Here is a 19,093-nt window from a genome sequence, read left to right on the forward strand (position 1 = left end):
TCTCATACTATTCCTCTTGCCTAGGATAGGCTTGCTGCTTTCGTTGCTTAACAAAACTCCTATCTTTGAAGGACAAATTCAAAACTTAAGACATAGTATCCAAAATGCCTTCCTCCTTTGGCAATGGATGCCACAGCACTCTTTGCACTACACTTGGCACTTTCACAAAAATGCCCTGTTTTGTTAGATTAGGTCTCTTTTTACCCAGGTATGGATTCTCTTTCCAGTATATCACCAGTTATTCAGGGTTAGAGATCATTTCTCTTAGATGTTTTTATTCCCTGGGTGTCTCGTCATTTGGTAGGTATTCAGTACATGCACACTGATTGACTTTGCTCTCCTTTTTATTTCTCATTGATCTACTTAAACTCTATAGTCCATAAAATTTTATACTTCTTACAGGAGCTTGTCCATTAGGGAGAGATTTCTTGGCTGTAGAGGCATCCCATGAACCAAGAGACCATTCACATTTGGCTGATGACCACTTGCTCCTTGACAGAGACTCATCTACATGTCAAAAGAAGATATTACTCATTATTGGTTTACTTGGTTTCCCAATTTTACCAAAAGTTAGTATTTACAAAGTAGGTCATTTATACATTTCCTCCTGTGCCTCAACATTTTAACACCTTGGCAAGTAACCCCAGCTGGTACCCCAAGTCCACTGATAACATGACAAGTCAGTCCTTTCCTCTGTTTCTATATGACAGCAGATCTGGAAAGCCTGATGATCCTGGGTGAAAGCAATTAATAACCACTCTAACATGGGAAAGAGGACCTTTAATATTACTATTTACATTACATTAAATAAGAAAAGGGTAAACTCTAACATAATCCCTTTACCATTGCACAATTCTTCACTCTTCATAAATTAGTCCTTCAGTAACTCTGGAGCAGTTAGCGCTCAGTGATAACCTAAATTCTAACTGTAAGAATTTGTTCTAATGTTAGCAAGGCTTAATCTTTTTTTTTTAAAAGACTGATTTTTATTTATAGAAGAACTGGGGTACAGGCCAGAGATGCGGGGGTGGGGGGGTGAGAGGATTCACCAGAGAGACAGTGGGGAGCAGAACAGGCAGACTGACTGAAATACACTGCTGAGGGGAGCAGCAGGCAAGTCAGGAGAGGTCGTCTGCGCCATGTGGGTATCTCCTTGGCTGGCCGGCAATCAAACCTGTGCTGCAGAGGCTGCGGACAGCTTCACAGTGCTGCACTCAACCCGCTGTGCCACCAAAGAGGCCCAGCAGGGTTTAATCTTACCAGGACTGACATTGCTTCCTCACAGTCTTGCTTGTTTTCTCTCTCAGCTCATCAGTTCAATACCCTTTCTAATCATCTCTGCCAAAGAAGGCATTTTCCTCCTACCTTCTCTCAAGAATGTTTGGATTAACACTTCTCCTTCCTTTGAACATTAAAACCAGAACCATCTAAGTCAGCTATTCAGGATTTAGGGTAAGCCACAGCCAGACCAGTTCATGTAGAAATAATTTATCACCACCAAAAGAGGATTAGTTAACCTGGTTCATCTTATCACGTGATAAGGTATGGCCACTGCTCACTTTATTTTTAAGTAATTCTTTTGCAAATCCAGATGTATTTCTGGCCACTATACCAATAAAGCAAATACTATACCTGGATAAAACTTTGGACTGATGAACATGGCCCAGGATGAGAACCCTTTTTTCTGGACCCCTCCACCCCACCTTTTTTTTTTTTTGCCCCACAAGTTACACTGGTAAATGGCGCATTGGAACTGGGAATACATAAATTATTACACATGGAATAAGATCAGGCTCATAAGCCTTCTGTGAGAAATAGCCATCTTTATACTTGTCCATAGACTTAATTGAGATTGATTTTCTCCTCTAATTTGCCATAATTTACACCTGGGTTATGGGAATAACCATCAAAAAAGCAAAATAATAAAGCAATAAATTTAAATATTAAAAATAAAACAACTGGGTAGTCTGAGATAAGAGGAAGAGTCAAGAAGAAACTAAAAGATATGTTAACACCATAGAAAATCTGAGATGATCCCTCTTTTCATCATATCCTTCATCCTTCCCAAAACAAACATAGGCTGAACAAAGAGTTGCTTCTAGATTGCACAACTTATGGATGCCTTTTCAAAATTGTTGATTGAGAATTTTCAACCCTAATCAAGAGTCACTTGATTATGATGATAAACAGCTTTACTGGGGGAAAAAAAAAAAAAAACTGAGTCATAAATAATACAATTTAAAAACTGAGCAAATTTTCTCTGGCAATAATAGCCATAGGTTTCCAGTACTTTCATCTTTAGCACTTACTGGATTTGAGGTCATGGATAGCACCTTAGACTGTGGCACTCGAGGTAGGACCAAAGGTTGTAGTTCATTCAGCACGCAGGGGCTTTCTGAGGCTGGTCTTGTGATTGCAACATTACTCTCATCATCTGAACAAAGGAACAGAATCTCTTATTCATGGATATCTTAACTACCTAGTACTATGAAAAATCTCCCCTGAGAATGCATAATCTCAAAATTAGGCTTCACTTGTATTTCTGGCCCAATTTCACGCCACCTCATGGTTCAAAAAAACCCCCCTCAAGCTAAGAATTTAAGTGGTTTCTCTGTCTGATTATGCCTCTTCGTACCTTGCTGAAAGAAAAGTGATCTATAGAACAAAGAACAAAGCTTAACAAAGAACGGTTACGAGTTGATGGACATGTTCTATATTTGCACTGATAGAGTAGCCTCTACTCATACATGTTATAAGTTACTTAATATAGGACTAATCTGACTGAGAAAAAGAATTTTCAGTTTTCATTTTTGTTTAATTAAATTTTATTAAAATTTAAATGACTACATGTGACTAGTAGTTACTATAGTCAGTATTTAGGACAGTTTAGCTCTAGGAGATCATTCATCTGAGTCTTAATTCCCACACATTAAATTACAAGGTAACACCTTACTACCTTTAAAACCACACAATACACAAGGAAACAAGACACCTTGAGAAAGAATAAACAAAATAATGAATCAGCAAATTGGAAACAAAAATGGATCAGAAATTGAGATTAGTGGCAGAATACAGAAAAACAAATGAAGCAATTGAAGATAAGAGTAAAGAGCAAGATGTCATAAAAAAGACCAAGAAGAACTGAAAAAGGATAAAACTACAGAAGAGAACTAAAATTACCAAAATTAAAAAAACCCAACACAGATAATATCAGAATAGGTCCTACTGAAGATGGAATTAGTGAACTATTAGGAAAAAAGATTTCTGAATTCAGTCTAGAAAAATGAAAAGGAAAATATGAGTAGTACACTAAAAAGAGTGAATTCTGCTGTTTGTAAATAACATCTTGATTTTTAAAACAAAACTACAATGAAACACCTTTTACATGTTGACAAAGATTTAAAACTTGATCAGTAAGTATTAAGACTGTGAGCACAGGAACTCATGTACTGTTAGTGTTGCAGTAACTGCTGACTATGTAGAGTGACCTAATAAAGTTGAAGATGAATATTGCCTGTGACCCAGGAACTCCACTCCTTAGTACCTACCTTTGGAGAGATTCTTGTTATAAATACCAGGAGGAATGCTCAAGAATGTTCATAATGTCATTGATCATAATTGTAAAATACTGGAATTTTAGAACTTTTCACCAATTATGAATCTAAAACTGAACCCAAGATGATGAACCACGTTTTTGAGTAAAATGAATATGAACTCTTTTGGTCATTATTTCTAAATAACTTCCATCATCATCATAATTTTGTTTACTATTGTTGTTTATTCAGAGAAGGTATGTATCACTTAACAGAAATGTCCAGTGAAGCTTGTTTCTTTGTCAGCAAATTAGGGTTAAAACACATAATTATTTTAAAACAATATTCTTCTACATTTCAGATTTTAAAATCAGCCTGGTTAAAACTTTAAAACAAATTACTAAAAATATACTCACTCAGTTTTATATACTTTTCTATAGATTCAAAAAACTTTAAAATAGCACAAGTTGGCATGTGGTCTTACTGCATATGACCAGGATGTAGTTTGGATTTCTTCCTCACACAGTGGTATAAAAAGTTGCTTTAGTAGTAGAGATAGGTTTGTAACAGCACCTACAGATTAACTCAAACAACTAACCACCCCCAAAATACAAGAGTTCTCTTTCCACATTTAAAGGTATTTTATTATAGTGGTAATAGCTAACATTTATTGTCCTTTTACATATCTTTCATTTCCTCCCTAGTTTTTAAGTTGGAATTTCTCTAAGTGTTATCCTTTCTCTGGCCCACTACTATGTTGGGTGTGGTGGCGGTGGCGTCAGAGACCTTGTTTCTGGGAGTGGAATGACTGGATTATATGGTTAGATGTAAGTATAACCTTCAGTTTCCTAGATCTTTTAGACTTTTGAGCTGATGCTCCAATAGGATATTTCTTGGGAACCTTGGGTGGAGGTTTGATATATTTTGCATGTGGGAGGGGCTAGAAGGAAGACTATGGTACTAACCCTTAAGATAATAGCCTCCCCATTATTCCTACTTCATGCCTTTGTGTAATTCTCTCCCTTTGATTGTGGGCAGGACCTGTGAGTTACTTCAGACCAACATATGATTGTAAAAGTGATGAAATGTCACTCCATGATTATGTTATGTTATATTAGCTTCTGTCTTACTAGCAGAATAGCTCTCAGTCATTCTTGCTGGCTTTGAAAAATAAAGTTGCTGTGACTTAGCCAGAGGAACTACATCCTTCCAGGAACACACAAAAAGGGAATGTGAAGCCTTCCTCTATATAAGAACCCATCCCTAGTCAATACCTTCCATCACAGCCTTGTAAGATACTGAGGAGAGGACTATCTAGTCTGCTCTTGGACTTCTGACTCACAAATTTGTAAGATACTAAATGCGCGTCACTTGAAGCTGGTAAGCTTGTGATAATTTGTGGTACAGCATAGAAAAATCAATGCAAATAATTCTTAAAAAGTCAAATATACAGGGGCCTCCAGGATGGCCTAGGGGTTAGTCTCAGCACTCTCACCGCTGCGACCTGAGTTCAGGCCCCGGCCAGGGAGCTACCCGCATAGGCGCGTGGGAGTTAGCCCCAAAAAGGGGCGTGGAGCTAGAGCGCATGTGGAGCAGCAGAAGGTCTCTTCTCTCTGTGCCTGCTGCTCTGCTATGCTCTGTGCTGCAGATCTCCCCTCGCTCCCCCCTCCCCCTCCCTCCTCCCTCCTCCCCCGCCCCCCCACATGTCTTCCTAATAAAATCTGAAACCTAGATACTCCCGAGTGCCTTAAACCAAATGTGAATCAGTTGTGATTAACAAGATTAAATTTTTTATTTTTAAATTAGTTAAATATACAACTAACCATATAATCCAGTCATTCCATTTTTAGAAATTTAAGAGGAAAGGAAATATCTCCAAAAACCTTTTGTATTCTAGTATTCATAACAGCTCTATATGTAACAGTACAAACTAAAAACAATCTGAATGTCCATTAACAGATAAATGGATAAATACATTGTAGTACAATGGAATACTGCTCAGCAATAAAAAGAAATAAATTATTGATACAATCAATGGCAGAAAAACTCAAAATCATACTGTGTGAAAGAAGCTGATGAAAAGGAAAGTAGTTAAAAATATATCTGCCACTTGCACATGTTTGTTCCTCACAAATGATTATATTCAAAATGAAAGCACAATCTGGTCTAATCATCACAGACTAGACCTTGTTATTTATCCACACATTTTCATATATATATATATTTTTTTAAAGATTTATTTATTTATATAAGCACTGGGTACAGTCAGAAGCATGGGAGGGTGAAAGAATTCACCAGAGCCAGAGCAGGGAGCAAAACAGGCAAACTGACGAAGTACACTGCTGAAGGGAGCAGCTGGCGCGGCAGGAGAGGTCTGTGCGCCTTGTGGGACCCTCACCAGGTGGCCGGGGATCGAACCGGCGCTGCAGAGGCTGTGGGCAGCTTCGCAACACAGCGCTCAACCGCTGCGCCACCAGGGACGCCCCATATATTTTCTTAATGTTAGTTTCTATGGGAAATACAAACTATAAACCAGACCATTTTTGTACCGATGACACTTAAAAACAAACAGACTGGCTAGGGTTTGAAACTCAAAATTATTTTTCAATATTTTTTCACAAAGATCCTTACCAGAAGCAAATCCCTCCCAGTGATTACGTGTCAACTGCTCCATACAGCCCAGGACCTTGCTCCACACGTCATCAAATACATAAGCAAGGACATCCTCTTTCATGCAGTAAAATGGAGCAATGGGAGGGTACCCTAATTTCTGTTTCTCTGTAGCTGCTTCTGATTTCTTCCCATGAAACCCCTCTTCCCTGTAACAGAAGCATGAAGGGAAAGACTTCTGGTTATCGTTTACTGAGTGTTTGCCATTGTCCCTATGCTTTTTATACTGTGATTTATGCCCCACACTTGTGCCAAGTATATGTATTGATAGTATGTATATGAAGCTCCCCTGTGAACTAAGGGAGTTATCAACAGAGGAGACTCTGCTTTTCCCTTTTTACTTCTACCCCACCTTTCTGCCAAAAAATGGAATGAGAAAAAGAAAACTAAGAATCACTGTACTTTCTTTTAGCTTTAAAATGATGAACATTGTCAGCTGAGCAGCAAGCAATATAAATTAAGCATATATAATAATGTAATATTTGGAGTAATAATGTAATATTTAATGACATGTAATTGGACCTGGTTTGGAGAAATATCCCCAAAGTTAGCTCTAGGGCAACAGAGATCCCAAGAATTAAACAGGAAGCTGTAGCCAGGAAAGGATTGTTTCAGGATGATGCAGGCAGCCAAAGACTTCACTTCTCTAAGGAGAGCTGGTTTGGCATTAAGTGTGGAAGCAGGCTGATTAGAATAACGTGAATTTAAATTTCTTTTTAGAGGAGAAAAACACATTGATATGATTTATATGACTGATTTATATAAGCCATGATTCATATGATAAAAAAATGAATTCTACCAAAGGAAATATATGGATGTAGTGAAAAACAATATATCCCTGTCCTCAGTCAACATTTCATTGTATATTAAAACATTATACACAGTTCCAGAGACGTCGTTCTGTACTGTGCCACACCTCACTTTTTACATTCAACAATGTGTAGAGACTTTTGATCCTTTCAATACATATAAATCTGTCTCTTAAAAAAAATGGCTGCAAAACATTCCTTATGATCTAGCAATTCCACTCCTAGGTATTTACCCAAAGGACACAGAAACATTAATTCAAAAGGGCACCTGCACCCCAGTTATAGCAGCACTATTTACAATAGCTAAGCTGTGGAAACAACCCAGATGCCCAAAAAGAGATGACTGGATCAAGAAGATGTGGTACATATACACAATGGAATATTACTCAGCAATCAAAAAGATAAGCTCATGCAATCTGCAGCAACATGGATGGAGTTGGAAGGGATCATACTCAGCGAAATAAGCCAGAAAGAAAAAGAAAAATACCAGATGGTCTCACTCATAGCAGGAATCTAGAAAACCTAAATAAGGAACCAGGAAAAAGACTAATTATAATAAAGAAAAAATCAAAATCAACAAGCAACTATAAACCAGAGACACACTGTGGGGGGAAGGGGAAGAGGAGGGATTAGGGCCAAAATAAGGGGGGTGGGAATTGTATGGGGAATATAACCAAAATGAAAATGCATTCATGAAAAAAGATGTAAGAATTATATAAAATATATTAAAAAATATTAAAAAATAGCTGCAAAACAGCCTATAGGATATGCCATACTATATCCTTGCACATAGCACTTTGACTACATAGGAGTTATAGCTGTAGGATAAATTCCTACAGAGTTACTGAATCAAAGCTTATAGCCAATTTAAAAGATACTGTTCATTTTTCTCTAAGGAAATGGTATAATTCTTCAGTAGCAAAAGAAATTGCCTGTTTTCCCACTCAAGGAATACTAAACTTCTTTATCTTTTGTTTTCTACCAGTTTGTCAGATAAAATAGCATATCACTACAGTTTTTTTTTTAAGATTTTCATTTATGCATATAAGAACTATGGTGTAGATCAGAGGTGCAAAGGGTGAGAGGATTCACCAGAGACAGCGTGGGGAACAGAACAGGCAGATCTACTGAAATACACTGCTGAGAGGAGCAGCAGACAAGACAGGAGAGGTCTGCTGCACCATGTGGGTTAGCTCCCTGGCTGGCTGCTGATAGCTTCATAGTGCTGAGATTTAACCCCTTGCGCCACCAGGGAGGTTCCCATATATAATGTTTTAAACCAGTGTTACTTCAATAAAAAATAATAAAAGGAAGAAATCTGTGTAATCTTTAGCGATTCTAGGAATATTTATACTGTGTATGTAAGTAAGCAAGACTCAGCAGGAAATATAATGAGAAGAAAATTCCAGAATCATGTGACACAATAATAACCAGCCCTACCTAAAGTTCAAAGCTAAAAATTATCATTTTCAGATGAGATGCTGTCACTATCAATTATGGAACTAATAATAAAAGACTTACAGATTTAGTTTCTTAAAGTAGCATGGGATAGTAGAGAGAGCACTGGAGTTAGAATCATATGAATAAAATTTTAGTTTTAGCTTTACCTTAGAAAAATCATTTAAACACCCTGATTCTTATCTACTCTGTAAAGGAGTTAATTGGTATCTATGTCATAGGACTATTTCCCAATTACAATAAGAATAGATAAAAATGAGCATTATTAATTATAAAGTCTGCTAAATATATTTTTTATAAACTGTATACCTTTTCAAACAGAATTTATGTATCAAAGTTCACAATTCTTCAACTGTTCTTTTTTTTTTTTTTGTGGGACCCTCGCTGGTGGCCGGGGATCGAATTGGCGCTGCAGAGGCTGTGGGCAGCCTCACAGCCCAGCGCTCAACCGCTGTGCCACCAGGGGAGGCCCTTCAACTGCTCTTTTAAAAAGTTTCAGTTTCTATGCGTTACTAATAATTACAAAAGGTAAAATCAAATTATGTAGAGAAAAAAATCTAATTAAAAATGTCTAATCTGAGAAAGAGGCAAATGGCATGAGCAGAAAGAAAATATACAAGGTAGTTTAGTATTTGGAAACCACAGGAATTTATACCAACTAAGAATATGAACTCAGGATACCTGAAAAGTAACAGAAAATAAATAACATAAGCTGATATACATCTAAGTATAGGTAATACTGATAATATATTCTAGGAAGAAATAGATGTTAATAGACAAAATAGAGTAAAAAGTGTAAAAAACATAATACTCACGTATCTGTGCAGTCAAATGCTAGGTATTCCTCTATTATTCCTTCAGAGAAGATTACACAGTCTTCCTCTCCATTTTCAGGAGAACACAAGCTAGGGGATTTGGCAGTGGAAGATTCTTTCTGAACATAAGATGAAAAATGTAACTTCTTTCCCCTTATGCCAAATCTGAGAGGGAGAAAAAAGCAATTATTATGTACAACCTAATTCTCATAATAGCACAGTGACATGAATTTTGGCTCAGATGTCCTGATGACACCTCCCTAGACTATTCTAAGCTTTCTCAGAACAGGAAAATTAAATATTAGCCATAGAATTCAGCCTAGGTGTACTACTTAGATAGGAATATGTGCTGACTCATTCATTTCAGTATGTTTACTTTAGAGAAAGCAAGTTAAATCTGTAACCAAATATTAAATATTACTGTGTATATTTTTATTCCTTGTGCTTTTTGTGCCTTAAGTATTTTTTTAATGGGGAAATAAGGGAGTCAACATAGCGCTTTTCAGCAAGGTGAGTGGTAAAGACATTGTCATACATTTTGGAGATAAGTATTAGAAACCTTAAAATAAGCATACCCTTTGATTCAATGGTGTCATTTGTAGGGGTTTCCTTCAAGGATGTGACCCATAAGATTTCACTGTAGGAATTATTATCACAGAATTGTTTATAATTGCAAAAAAATTGAAACTAGCCAAAGTATTTCAATATACACAATTGGGAATTAGTTGTTTAATGGTATATTCATACACTAGAATACTATGAGATCATGAAATTCATGTTGTAGAAGAACATGCTACTCACATAATGTTCCCAGACCCAAAAAAAACACAACCTACCAAATCAGACTAAATAGTACTGATGTACTTTTGGATGGGGGAGAAAACTATATATACCAGAATTGGTATTGCTGGATCATATGGTAATTCCATTTTTAATTTTCAAAGGAAATTCCATACTGTTTTCCATAATGACTACACCATTGTACATGCCCCCCACAGTGCAAGTAATTTTTATTGAGCTATTTATTTAGACCAGGAAAGGTAAGTCCCTTAAACTAAAGCAGTAGAATGCAGTTTTTTTTCAAGTGGAAATGTCCTCAAGCTTATCTTTTCAAGGTAATCTTGTGGCCTGTATTTTCTGTTTATGCTTTCATTTCCTGGAATTTCATTTTGGTTTTTTTTTAAAAAAGATTTTTTATTTAGGACCTCCCTGGTGGTGCAAGGGGTTAAGCACTGCACTATGAAGCAATCCATAGCCTCTGCAGCATGAGCTCGATCCCCGCCGGCCAGGGAGCAACCCACATGTCACAGCAGACCTCTCCTGACTCGCCCGCTGCTCCTGTCAGCAGTGTATTTCAGTCAATCAGTGTATTTCACCCACTCTGTCTCTGGTGGGTCCTCTTACCCCCCCACACTCTGGCCTGTACCCCAGCTCTTGTATGCATAAATAAATCAATCTTTAAAAAAAAAGATCATTTATTTACAAGAACCCAGCTCTTGTATGCATAAATAAATAAATCTTAAAAAAAAAAAAGGATCATTTATTTACAAGAACTGGAGTAAGGCCAGAGGTGTGGGGGGTGAGAGGATTCACCAGAGACAGAGTGGGGTACAGAACAGGCGGATCGCCTGAAATACACTGCTGAAGGGAGCAGTGGGCGAGTCAGGAGAGGTCTGCTGTGACATATGGGAGCTCCTTGGGTGGGGATCGAACTCGCGCTGTGGAGGCTATGGATAGCTTCATAGGTTGTGTCTTAACCCCTTGCACCACCAGGGAGGCCCTGGAATCCCATTTTGATCTAGACACCTAATATTGTTTTGACTGATATTTGCAATCATAATATCACTTTATTTACATCTACTACATAACATCAATTAATACATTAATTTATTTTGTGTAATTTGTTATGCAAATATTTCAATTTAGTAAAAATAAAGTTAAAATTGAATGCTTAAAAAAAAAAAAGGTCCAGACACTGTCCTTGGTTTTAGAAATAAAGGTACTATATTTTTTGCGTTGTTTACTGTATCAGTTTCCACTGGCCCAAGAATTCCTCAAAAATAGGAAATGGAATAAATACCTTTAGTACATCTGAGACCTAAAAGAAAGCTTTGAGAGGATTAGTGAATGAAGGAGAGAATTACAGAAAATAAATACAGACATGTAGGTAGGAGCCAGCATATGATATGATCACTTAAATTTAGTGAGAAGTATTAAAGATTTTTAAGTGGCAGACAGAAAGGATCAACTCTGAATTTTAAAAAGAAAAACTTGATGTAATGTGGAGAATGGTATCAGACGTGGGCAAGAATGGATATAATTTGAAGTTCTTAGGAAGTCTCAGTTTTTGATATACCTCATTTTATGGCAAACTATTTGTTAAACGAACAAAAACATCAAAATGAATTCACACATTTTCCCTTACCACTTACTATAAAACATGGTAAACAGTAGCAGCAGCATCACCAACGTATATGCCCTTACTATTTAAGTTTTGCTCTCAAATACTATTAGCCTCTCAAAAGAATCAGGTCTCTGGAAATTTTAGCTGATTCCATGTCTTAAAGGAGAAAAAGTTTAAAGATCAGTCTGTAATAGCATTTTAACTTCTATGCATATATTAAGTTGTAATTAATATTATATGTTTAAGAAAGATTACTTTTCAAGCTTTTTTCAAAAAGATTTTAAAGTCCCTTTCTTAGATCTCAAAATTTCTTTCAGTCTGTTTACACATTTATTCCAAGAGGGAAGTGTCTGTATTCATAGATATATGTAAACACAGATACAGATATAGATACACACACACACACACACACACACACACACACACACACACATATATATATATATATATATATATATATATATGGAGAGAGAGAGAGGGAGAGAGAGATAAACACAGATACAGATATCTATTTATCTATCTATAGATCTGAATAGCGAAATATCCCTAGACTTGGAGGATAGCTTGCTTTTTAGAGAAAAAACTATATAACATAATGGTCAATCTTATAAAATATGCTGTGCTTTATTAAATGCCAAAAAATAGGAAAAACATTTTAATCCCTTAGTATAAGTGGAAGAACATTATATATACTAGGAAGCATAAATACTTACATATTAAATACTTACATAGTAGAATCTCTTTCTTGAGACAGTATTGCCTCATGTGAAGCTAAAACAGCAGGAGACCTAGGATACAGTTCATAACCTTCACTCGGAGTGATTATCTGCCTACCTAGAATCCTTCAAAGTGAACAACATAAAGAGACAATTAAGCATCTTCAGCTGGCTCACATACAAAATCTAGAAATTCTGGGAACAAATTTGATGATTCTATATGGAAATCCACTAGCACTTAGTCTGATGCTGATTAAGAATGACTCCTGAGAGTAAATATGAATCCGGAGCCTTATCAGAGGCACTGGATAGAGATAAAGAAGGGAGATAAAAGATAAAGCTATAAACCCTATCACTTCTCCCCAAAAGCCCTAGGAAACTAAGCAAATATTTATAAACCAAAACGAAAAAAGAATCCTTGGACAGTCACCAGATTACAGCTACTGGTACAGAAATTGTTTTACTCTATTAGGATGACATATTAGTAGTCATGAAAGCACCAAGAAACTTCCATCAACTTGAGTTTTCTCTTATCTGAAGCTTTATACCACAAGGCGTTATTTGCATTCATTAAAATCATGCCCATAGAGATTTCAGGGTACAAGGTTTTTTGAAATAATGCTTTTCAAATTTTAGTATCAGCCATAAATACAAGTGAACGCTAGGGATTTAGTACCTGAGGTGAGGAAAGCTGTGTGTCCATTGTTGGCACTCTTCTTGTAGACCCTTAGTATATACACTCAACTTCTGTTCATACAAGAGCTCGTCAATGGCTGTGAACATTGCCTGTACTTTTTCAGTGGCATTTTGATCAAGTTCCTAGAAGAAAATATCCCCCCAAAATATGAGTGAGATTAAATCAAAAAGCATAAAAGTTCACAACAATTAGATTTTGTTTTGTTTTCAACATTTAGTCCATTTGAAATACTGAGTTTCCATGAAAGAAAAGTAAGTTTTCAGATCTAAGAATATTCAGATTTTTTTCTCTATTCCTATTTAAAGAAAATTTATAGATTTATTTACATATGTAAAGTAAGATGTTCTTCATCATAAAATTACTATTGGAGTCATTCTTTAAAAACAAAAACATGAAGAAAAAAATTATCAATAATTTTCACCATAATAGATAAAAATTGTTAATTTTAGTATAGTTGTTTGGTTCCGGTATTTTTAGTCCTATATCTTTAAATATTACTGTGTAGTCTGCATTTTTCACTGAACAACTTTATGATATACCTGCCTTCTGTCATCTATCCTTTAGCAGTAGCCAAAGGGGTGGCTATAAAATGTGAATCTGATTTTATGTTATCTGATTCTCAGTTTATCCTCTACTTCATCCCTTATATTATATTCATCTATATACCCTCTATGTTATCTTCTACCTTTTACATTCTTGTGGAAGAAGTTATGGCTTATTTTGAACAAATAAGATGAGAATTAGGCATTTCACTCTAAGAATGAAACTCAGTTTCTACCCAATTAAAAAGAAAAGGACTTGCTAGGCAGATACAGGTTTTTATTTTATTTTAATTTTTTTATAAATATTATTTTTAAAAAAAATTTAACATTTATCATTTCTTACATTTTTTAGACAATATTTGCTTATCTCCACCCCCTCAGATTGAGTCCCCATAGAATTTCCTTCCCCAAAGGCACCCATGCACCATCACCACAGTCCCCGATACAGGTTAATTTTAAAGATGCAACACAAATACATATAAAAATTGCTATTTCTTATACTATTTATGCCCATTTTTAAAAATTTTACAATATTAACATTCTCCTAGTTCCTAATAGCTTGATAATAGACTCAAAAACATTTTAAACAAGGTAACATTAGTGGTGGGGAGATACTTTAGTGGACTGAGGGCAGCAACAGGAACTGATACCAAAGCCCAGATTCATTCTAACCTGTAACCATTTAAATCAGTACTAAGCTATAAGGATCAATTACTATATCCATAAAACAAAGCAAATATTTAAAGATACATTCAAATCCTAATTTCCAGAATAGACTCCTAAGCACTCCATCAGAACAATAACATACAACTCACACCATATCCCCAGGAGAAGTCTGAGCTTCCTTCAGTAGAGATCCCTGTGCCTGTATAACTTGGAAAAGCAGACCTTGAATTCCCAGTGTCAGCTGATGTAAAAGGTGATTCTTGTGTGATGTCAGACTCACTAAATGCACAATTTGGAAGGAAAGAAAGCAGAAAAACGCTGATATTTTCTCAAGTCTCAGCAGTTTATTAGTTGGTAAGCATATGTACAAATATTTCCATAGAGGCAAAAATAAATGAAAAGCTTGAAATTTATGCATCATGGAGAATGCCTGCTTAATTCCTATAGAATTGATGGTAGTCATTTAAAATAATGCTAGTCATAGTTTACAAGGAATACTTTAATATTACCTATAATACACACATTTGACAAAGGTATTTCAGAAACATTAACATAGTATACCAACTTGTATTGCACTTTTATAATTTACCAACCACTTTTACAGATATTAGTGCCATTTTATCCTCACAACAACCTGGTGATATAAAACTAAACTTTTTAAAGAAAAAGAATAAGGTTTAGCTCTAGATTTTGAAAGTAGGTTTTACGATTTTAATTTTTCTTTTTTTAATTTTATTTTTTTATCAGTGTTCATTTTTAAACAATATTTGCTTCCCTCCACCCCTTCAGGTGTCGTTCCCGCAGAATTTCTTTCCCCAAGGCACCCGTGTACCATCACCACAGTCCCCTGTGCTCCTCCCTCCCTCCTTTTATCCCTCTCCCTCCTCCTTTAATTTTTCTTATCATACCACGTCATTTCTCAGAAATCTCTTTGAAGTTAGTCTCTTCTTTTCTAAACCTTAAGTAACATTGCACTAATATTTAGCCAGTATTTACTATATACTAAGCATTGTACCTAGTTTAATATATTTTGTCTCATTGATAGTCACAACATGCTTTAAGAGATAGTATTATTAGGAAAGTAAGTTGCCCCAATATTACACAGCTAATAACTGGCAAAACTAGAATTAAAAATTAGATCTGTTTTGCACCTCCTTTTAAATAATTCATAATATTTTCAAAAAGCATGGTTTTCATTAGCTGTTCTAGAATGAGTCGAATGAAAATATTATAAAAATTCTTATTTCAACCCTATAACAAAAAGCAAAACCTTTGCCACTGTTAAGTGTAATAAGCAAGTAAGTACACTGAATATTATTACCTTTGGGAAGTTGTGTCTTTTTCATGGCTGTCATTGGTGGAGGAAATTTCATCCAGCTGCTCTGGAAGGGGATGATGATTAAGGGCATGTTTTGTTATTCCTTTCCTGTGAAAGAGTAAAACAAAGTTACAGTTTCTGTAAAGAAAAAAATATATACTTTTCAGTAACTTAATCTAGAAATTAGTTACCTACTTCTTGCTATTCTGGAACTGCACTGTCCAATGTGGTAGCCACTAGTTGCTAGCAGTTGAAATTGTTCTTAGTATGGTTAATTGGATTGAGATAAACTTTATGTGTAAAACACACAGGATTTCAGAGTCGTAATATAACAAGAAAGTACAATCTCATTATTTTGTATTATTTATATGTTAAAATAATGTTTTGGAAGATACTGGGTTAAACCAAGTATCACTGGTTAAACCAAATTCACTGGGTTAAACCAAATTTCACTGTAAATTTAAAATATAATAGAGGGGCCTCCTTGGTGGCCAAGGGGTTAAGCACAGCACTACGAAGCAACCTGCAGCTTCTGCAGCAGTTCGATCCCTGGCCGGCCAGGGAGCAACCCACATGGCACAGCAGACCTCTCCTGTCTTGCCCACTGCTCCCCTCAGCAGTGTAGTTAAGTCAGCCTCCCTGTTCTGTTCCCCACTCTGTCTCTGGTGAATCCTCTCACCCTAGCACCTCTGGCCTGTACCCCAGCTCTTGTATGCATAATAAATCTTGTAAAAAAAATAAAATACAAAAATTTGTACACAAATGTTCACTGCAGCTTTATTTATAACTGGAAAAAACTGGAAACAATTGTAATGTTCCTTAATGGGTAAATTGTAAACTCTGGTATATCTACACAATGAAATATGATTCAGCACAGAAAAGGACTTTTTGATTTGTGGATGAACTTCAAGGACATCTATAGAGGGATTAAGTAACCTGTTCGAAGTTATAGGCTAGTAAATGATGGAGCCAGGATTCAAATTCAAGCCTTCTCAGAGCAAATGAATTGTTTGAGATTTTAGTGAACTGTGACATTTTTATATATGAAGATAAATCCACAGGGAAGTCAGTGGAGTTTATTCTTTACTTGGTGGTGATGGATTTGTGCAGTTTTATCAGCATTTCTCTCATTTAGTGATCCTACATGTAAAGCTTGTTTTTGAGACAGTGGCAGGTATCAGAAATGTGGATTCCAGCTAAGTAATAGAAACTTGAAGACAGCTGTCAGTTTGACAAAGAAATGTGATTATGAAGTGACAGATAATACTAAGAAAATATTAAATTTGATAATAGCATTGTAATTACATAAGAAAATGTCTATAATATCTAGAGATATAGTCTAAAGGATATAGGGGTGAAATGATAGGATCTTATTTCACAATGAGGGAAAGAGGCTAAACAGTATAGTTGAAGCAAATATAGTAATTCTGATAACTGTCAAATGTGGACATTGGATGGTTATTATATTATTCACTTCATTGTTTGAAATTCATCATTAAAAATGTTAAGCTGTTGAAAATCATTTTTTTCAAACTCTTTTTAGCATGTCATTTGGAGCTATTGGAGAGAAAACTAAAGTTACTTATACAAGCAAATTATTGTTATAATACCTAAAGTAAAATACTGCTTTTAATTTACTGTCATTTAGCTACATATACTCTTTATTATCTTCATTATTCACATCATACTAACTCCCCTAGACAATCATCTTTGGGAGTGTTGTCTCCAGGAAGTGTCACATAAATATAGAGAACAAGTAACGTAAGTATACCGCGTCAATAATTTTGGCCCAGTAATTGCCTATCAATAATTTCTTCCATAAAAGATTTTTACTATCAAAATGATCAGAATTAGGGCCTCCCTGGTGGCTCAGTGGGTTGAGTGCCGCGCTGTGAAGCTGCCCACAGCCTCTGCAGTGCGGGTTCCATTCCCCGCTGGCCAGGGAGAAACCCACATGGTGCAGCAGACCTCTCGTGCCTTGCCTGCTGCTCCCCTCAGCAGTGTCTTTGGTCTGTCTGCCTGTTCTGCTCCCCACTCTGTCTCTGGTGAATTCTCTCGCCCTCCCGCGTGCCTCTGACCTGTACCCCAGTTCTTGTATAAATAAATCTTTAAAAAAATGATCAGAATTAATTATAATATAAAAACAGATTTTTAGTTAAACCTTAGTTACTTTATTGGGAAATGATTTTCTTCTTCCGAGTTGCAAAGAAGTTATCTTAATTACTACTGTGTATATATACTATTACTTGGTAGAGAATAAACTTCTGAAAGGCAGGAAGAGATCATAGACTGATTTTCTCTGTATGGCATTAGTACTGTATCAAGGAAGACACAAGGAAACTGTGTCAAGACCTGTGCCATCATTTTAAGCAAGATTCTAGATAAGGTTTTACTCAACGATTTAGTAATCTGCTTAAAAGTCACAAGGTTAGAGGCCTCCCTGGTGGTGCAGGGGTTAAAGACACAGTGCTGTCAAGCTTTCACCAGCCACTGCAACATGAGTTCCATCCCTGACCAGGGAGATAACCCACATGGCGAAGCAGACCTCTCCTGTCTTGCCTACTGCTCCCCTCAGCAGTGTATTTCAGTATATCTGCCTGTTCTGTTCCCAAGTCTGTCGCTGGTGGATCTTTTCACCCCCCACACCTCTGGGCTACATCCCAGTTCTTGTATACATAAATAAATCTTGTAAAAAAAAGTCACATGGTTAGAAAAGAGCCTACCCAGAAACCCAGACATGACTGAAAACATCTTTGTTATTGCCATGTATAGTTAACATTTAGTAAGTGTATGGTTGCTAAAATTACATAGCTTAGTGGAGAGGGAAAAAGGTATTTGGCATTAAAAAGTCCAAGCCCAAAATCCATTCATTATACAGCCTTAAGCTGTGTAACCTTTCTAATATATCATCTTTTGGAAAGTGGAAGACAATCATCCCATCTTACAGGGTTGTTACAAGGACCAAGAAGCGAAAGTCTTTTTTGAAAGTGTAAAGCATTAATAAATGGACATTGCCATTACTTGCTTAATTACACTTCATCAGGGTAGAACAAGTCAGAAATATTCTCTTAAGTTTCAAATGCAAAAGGGATCCTTAAGGATTCTGATGCTTAATTGTCAGAGGTGAGTAGACAGTATGTTTAATGGCTGTGACCACGAATTCCGAATCAGATTGACGCCAGGTTTGTAATTCAGCTCCACCACTTTCTCCCTAATCTTTGACATGCTATATATTATCTTTAAATATGGTTTATCTGTCGAATGTGCAGAAGTCCCCTCTTTTATCCTTTTTGACAGGATTAAGTGATCTAATGCATGTAAACTGCTTTGCACGGCGCCTAGCACTAGATGTACTCAAGTTTATTGTATTACTCAATCACCTATTAATAACTTCTCGAGTCTTCACTGGCCATTGACAGGGCATGAAGAACTGCGGAAACTACAAATGCCTTAGAAGACCTAGTC

General features: G+C 36.1%; 1 protein-coding gene across 1 annotated transcript in view; it reads right to left on the minus strand.

The window, feature by feature from the left end:
• Positions 1 to 19,093, minus strand: part of FAM149B1 (family with sequence similarity 149 member B1) — a gene marked incomplete at its 3' end in the record, with an annotated part of 28,915 nt that overhangs the window by 9,411 nt on the left and 411 nt on the right. The window contains exons 2-9 of the mRNA XM_084244904.1: positions 15,632 to 15,736; positions 14,460 to 14,589; positions 13,082 to 13,224; positions 12,418 to 12,531; positions 9,286 to 9,450; positions 6,165 to 6,352; positions 2,310 to 2,434; positions 401 to 507 (exon numbers count right to left, since the gene is read on the minus strand). Of these exons, the coding sequence (XP_084101030.1) occupies positions 401 to 507; positions 2,310 to 2,434; positions 6,165 to 6,352; positions 9,286 to 9,450; positions 12,418 to 12,531; positions 13,082 to 13,224; positions 14,460 to 14,589; positions 15,632 to 15,736 (1,077 nt within the window). The remainder of the gene's footprint in view (positions 1 to 400; positions 508 to 2,309; positions 2,435 to 6,164; positions 6,353 to 9,285; positions 9,451 to 12,417; positions 12,532 to 13,081; positions 13,225 to 14,459; positions 14,590 to 15,631; positions 15,737 to 19,093) is intronic.

The sequence above is a fragment of the Talpa europaea genome (genome assembly GCF_964194135.1).
Source record: "Talpa europaea genome assembly, chromosome: 10".
Lineage (NCBI taxonomy): Eukaryota > Metazoa > Chordata > Mammalia > Eulipotyphla > Talpidae > Talpa > Talpa europaea.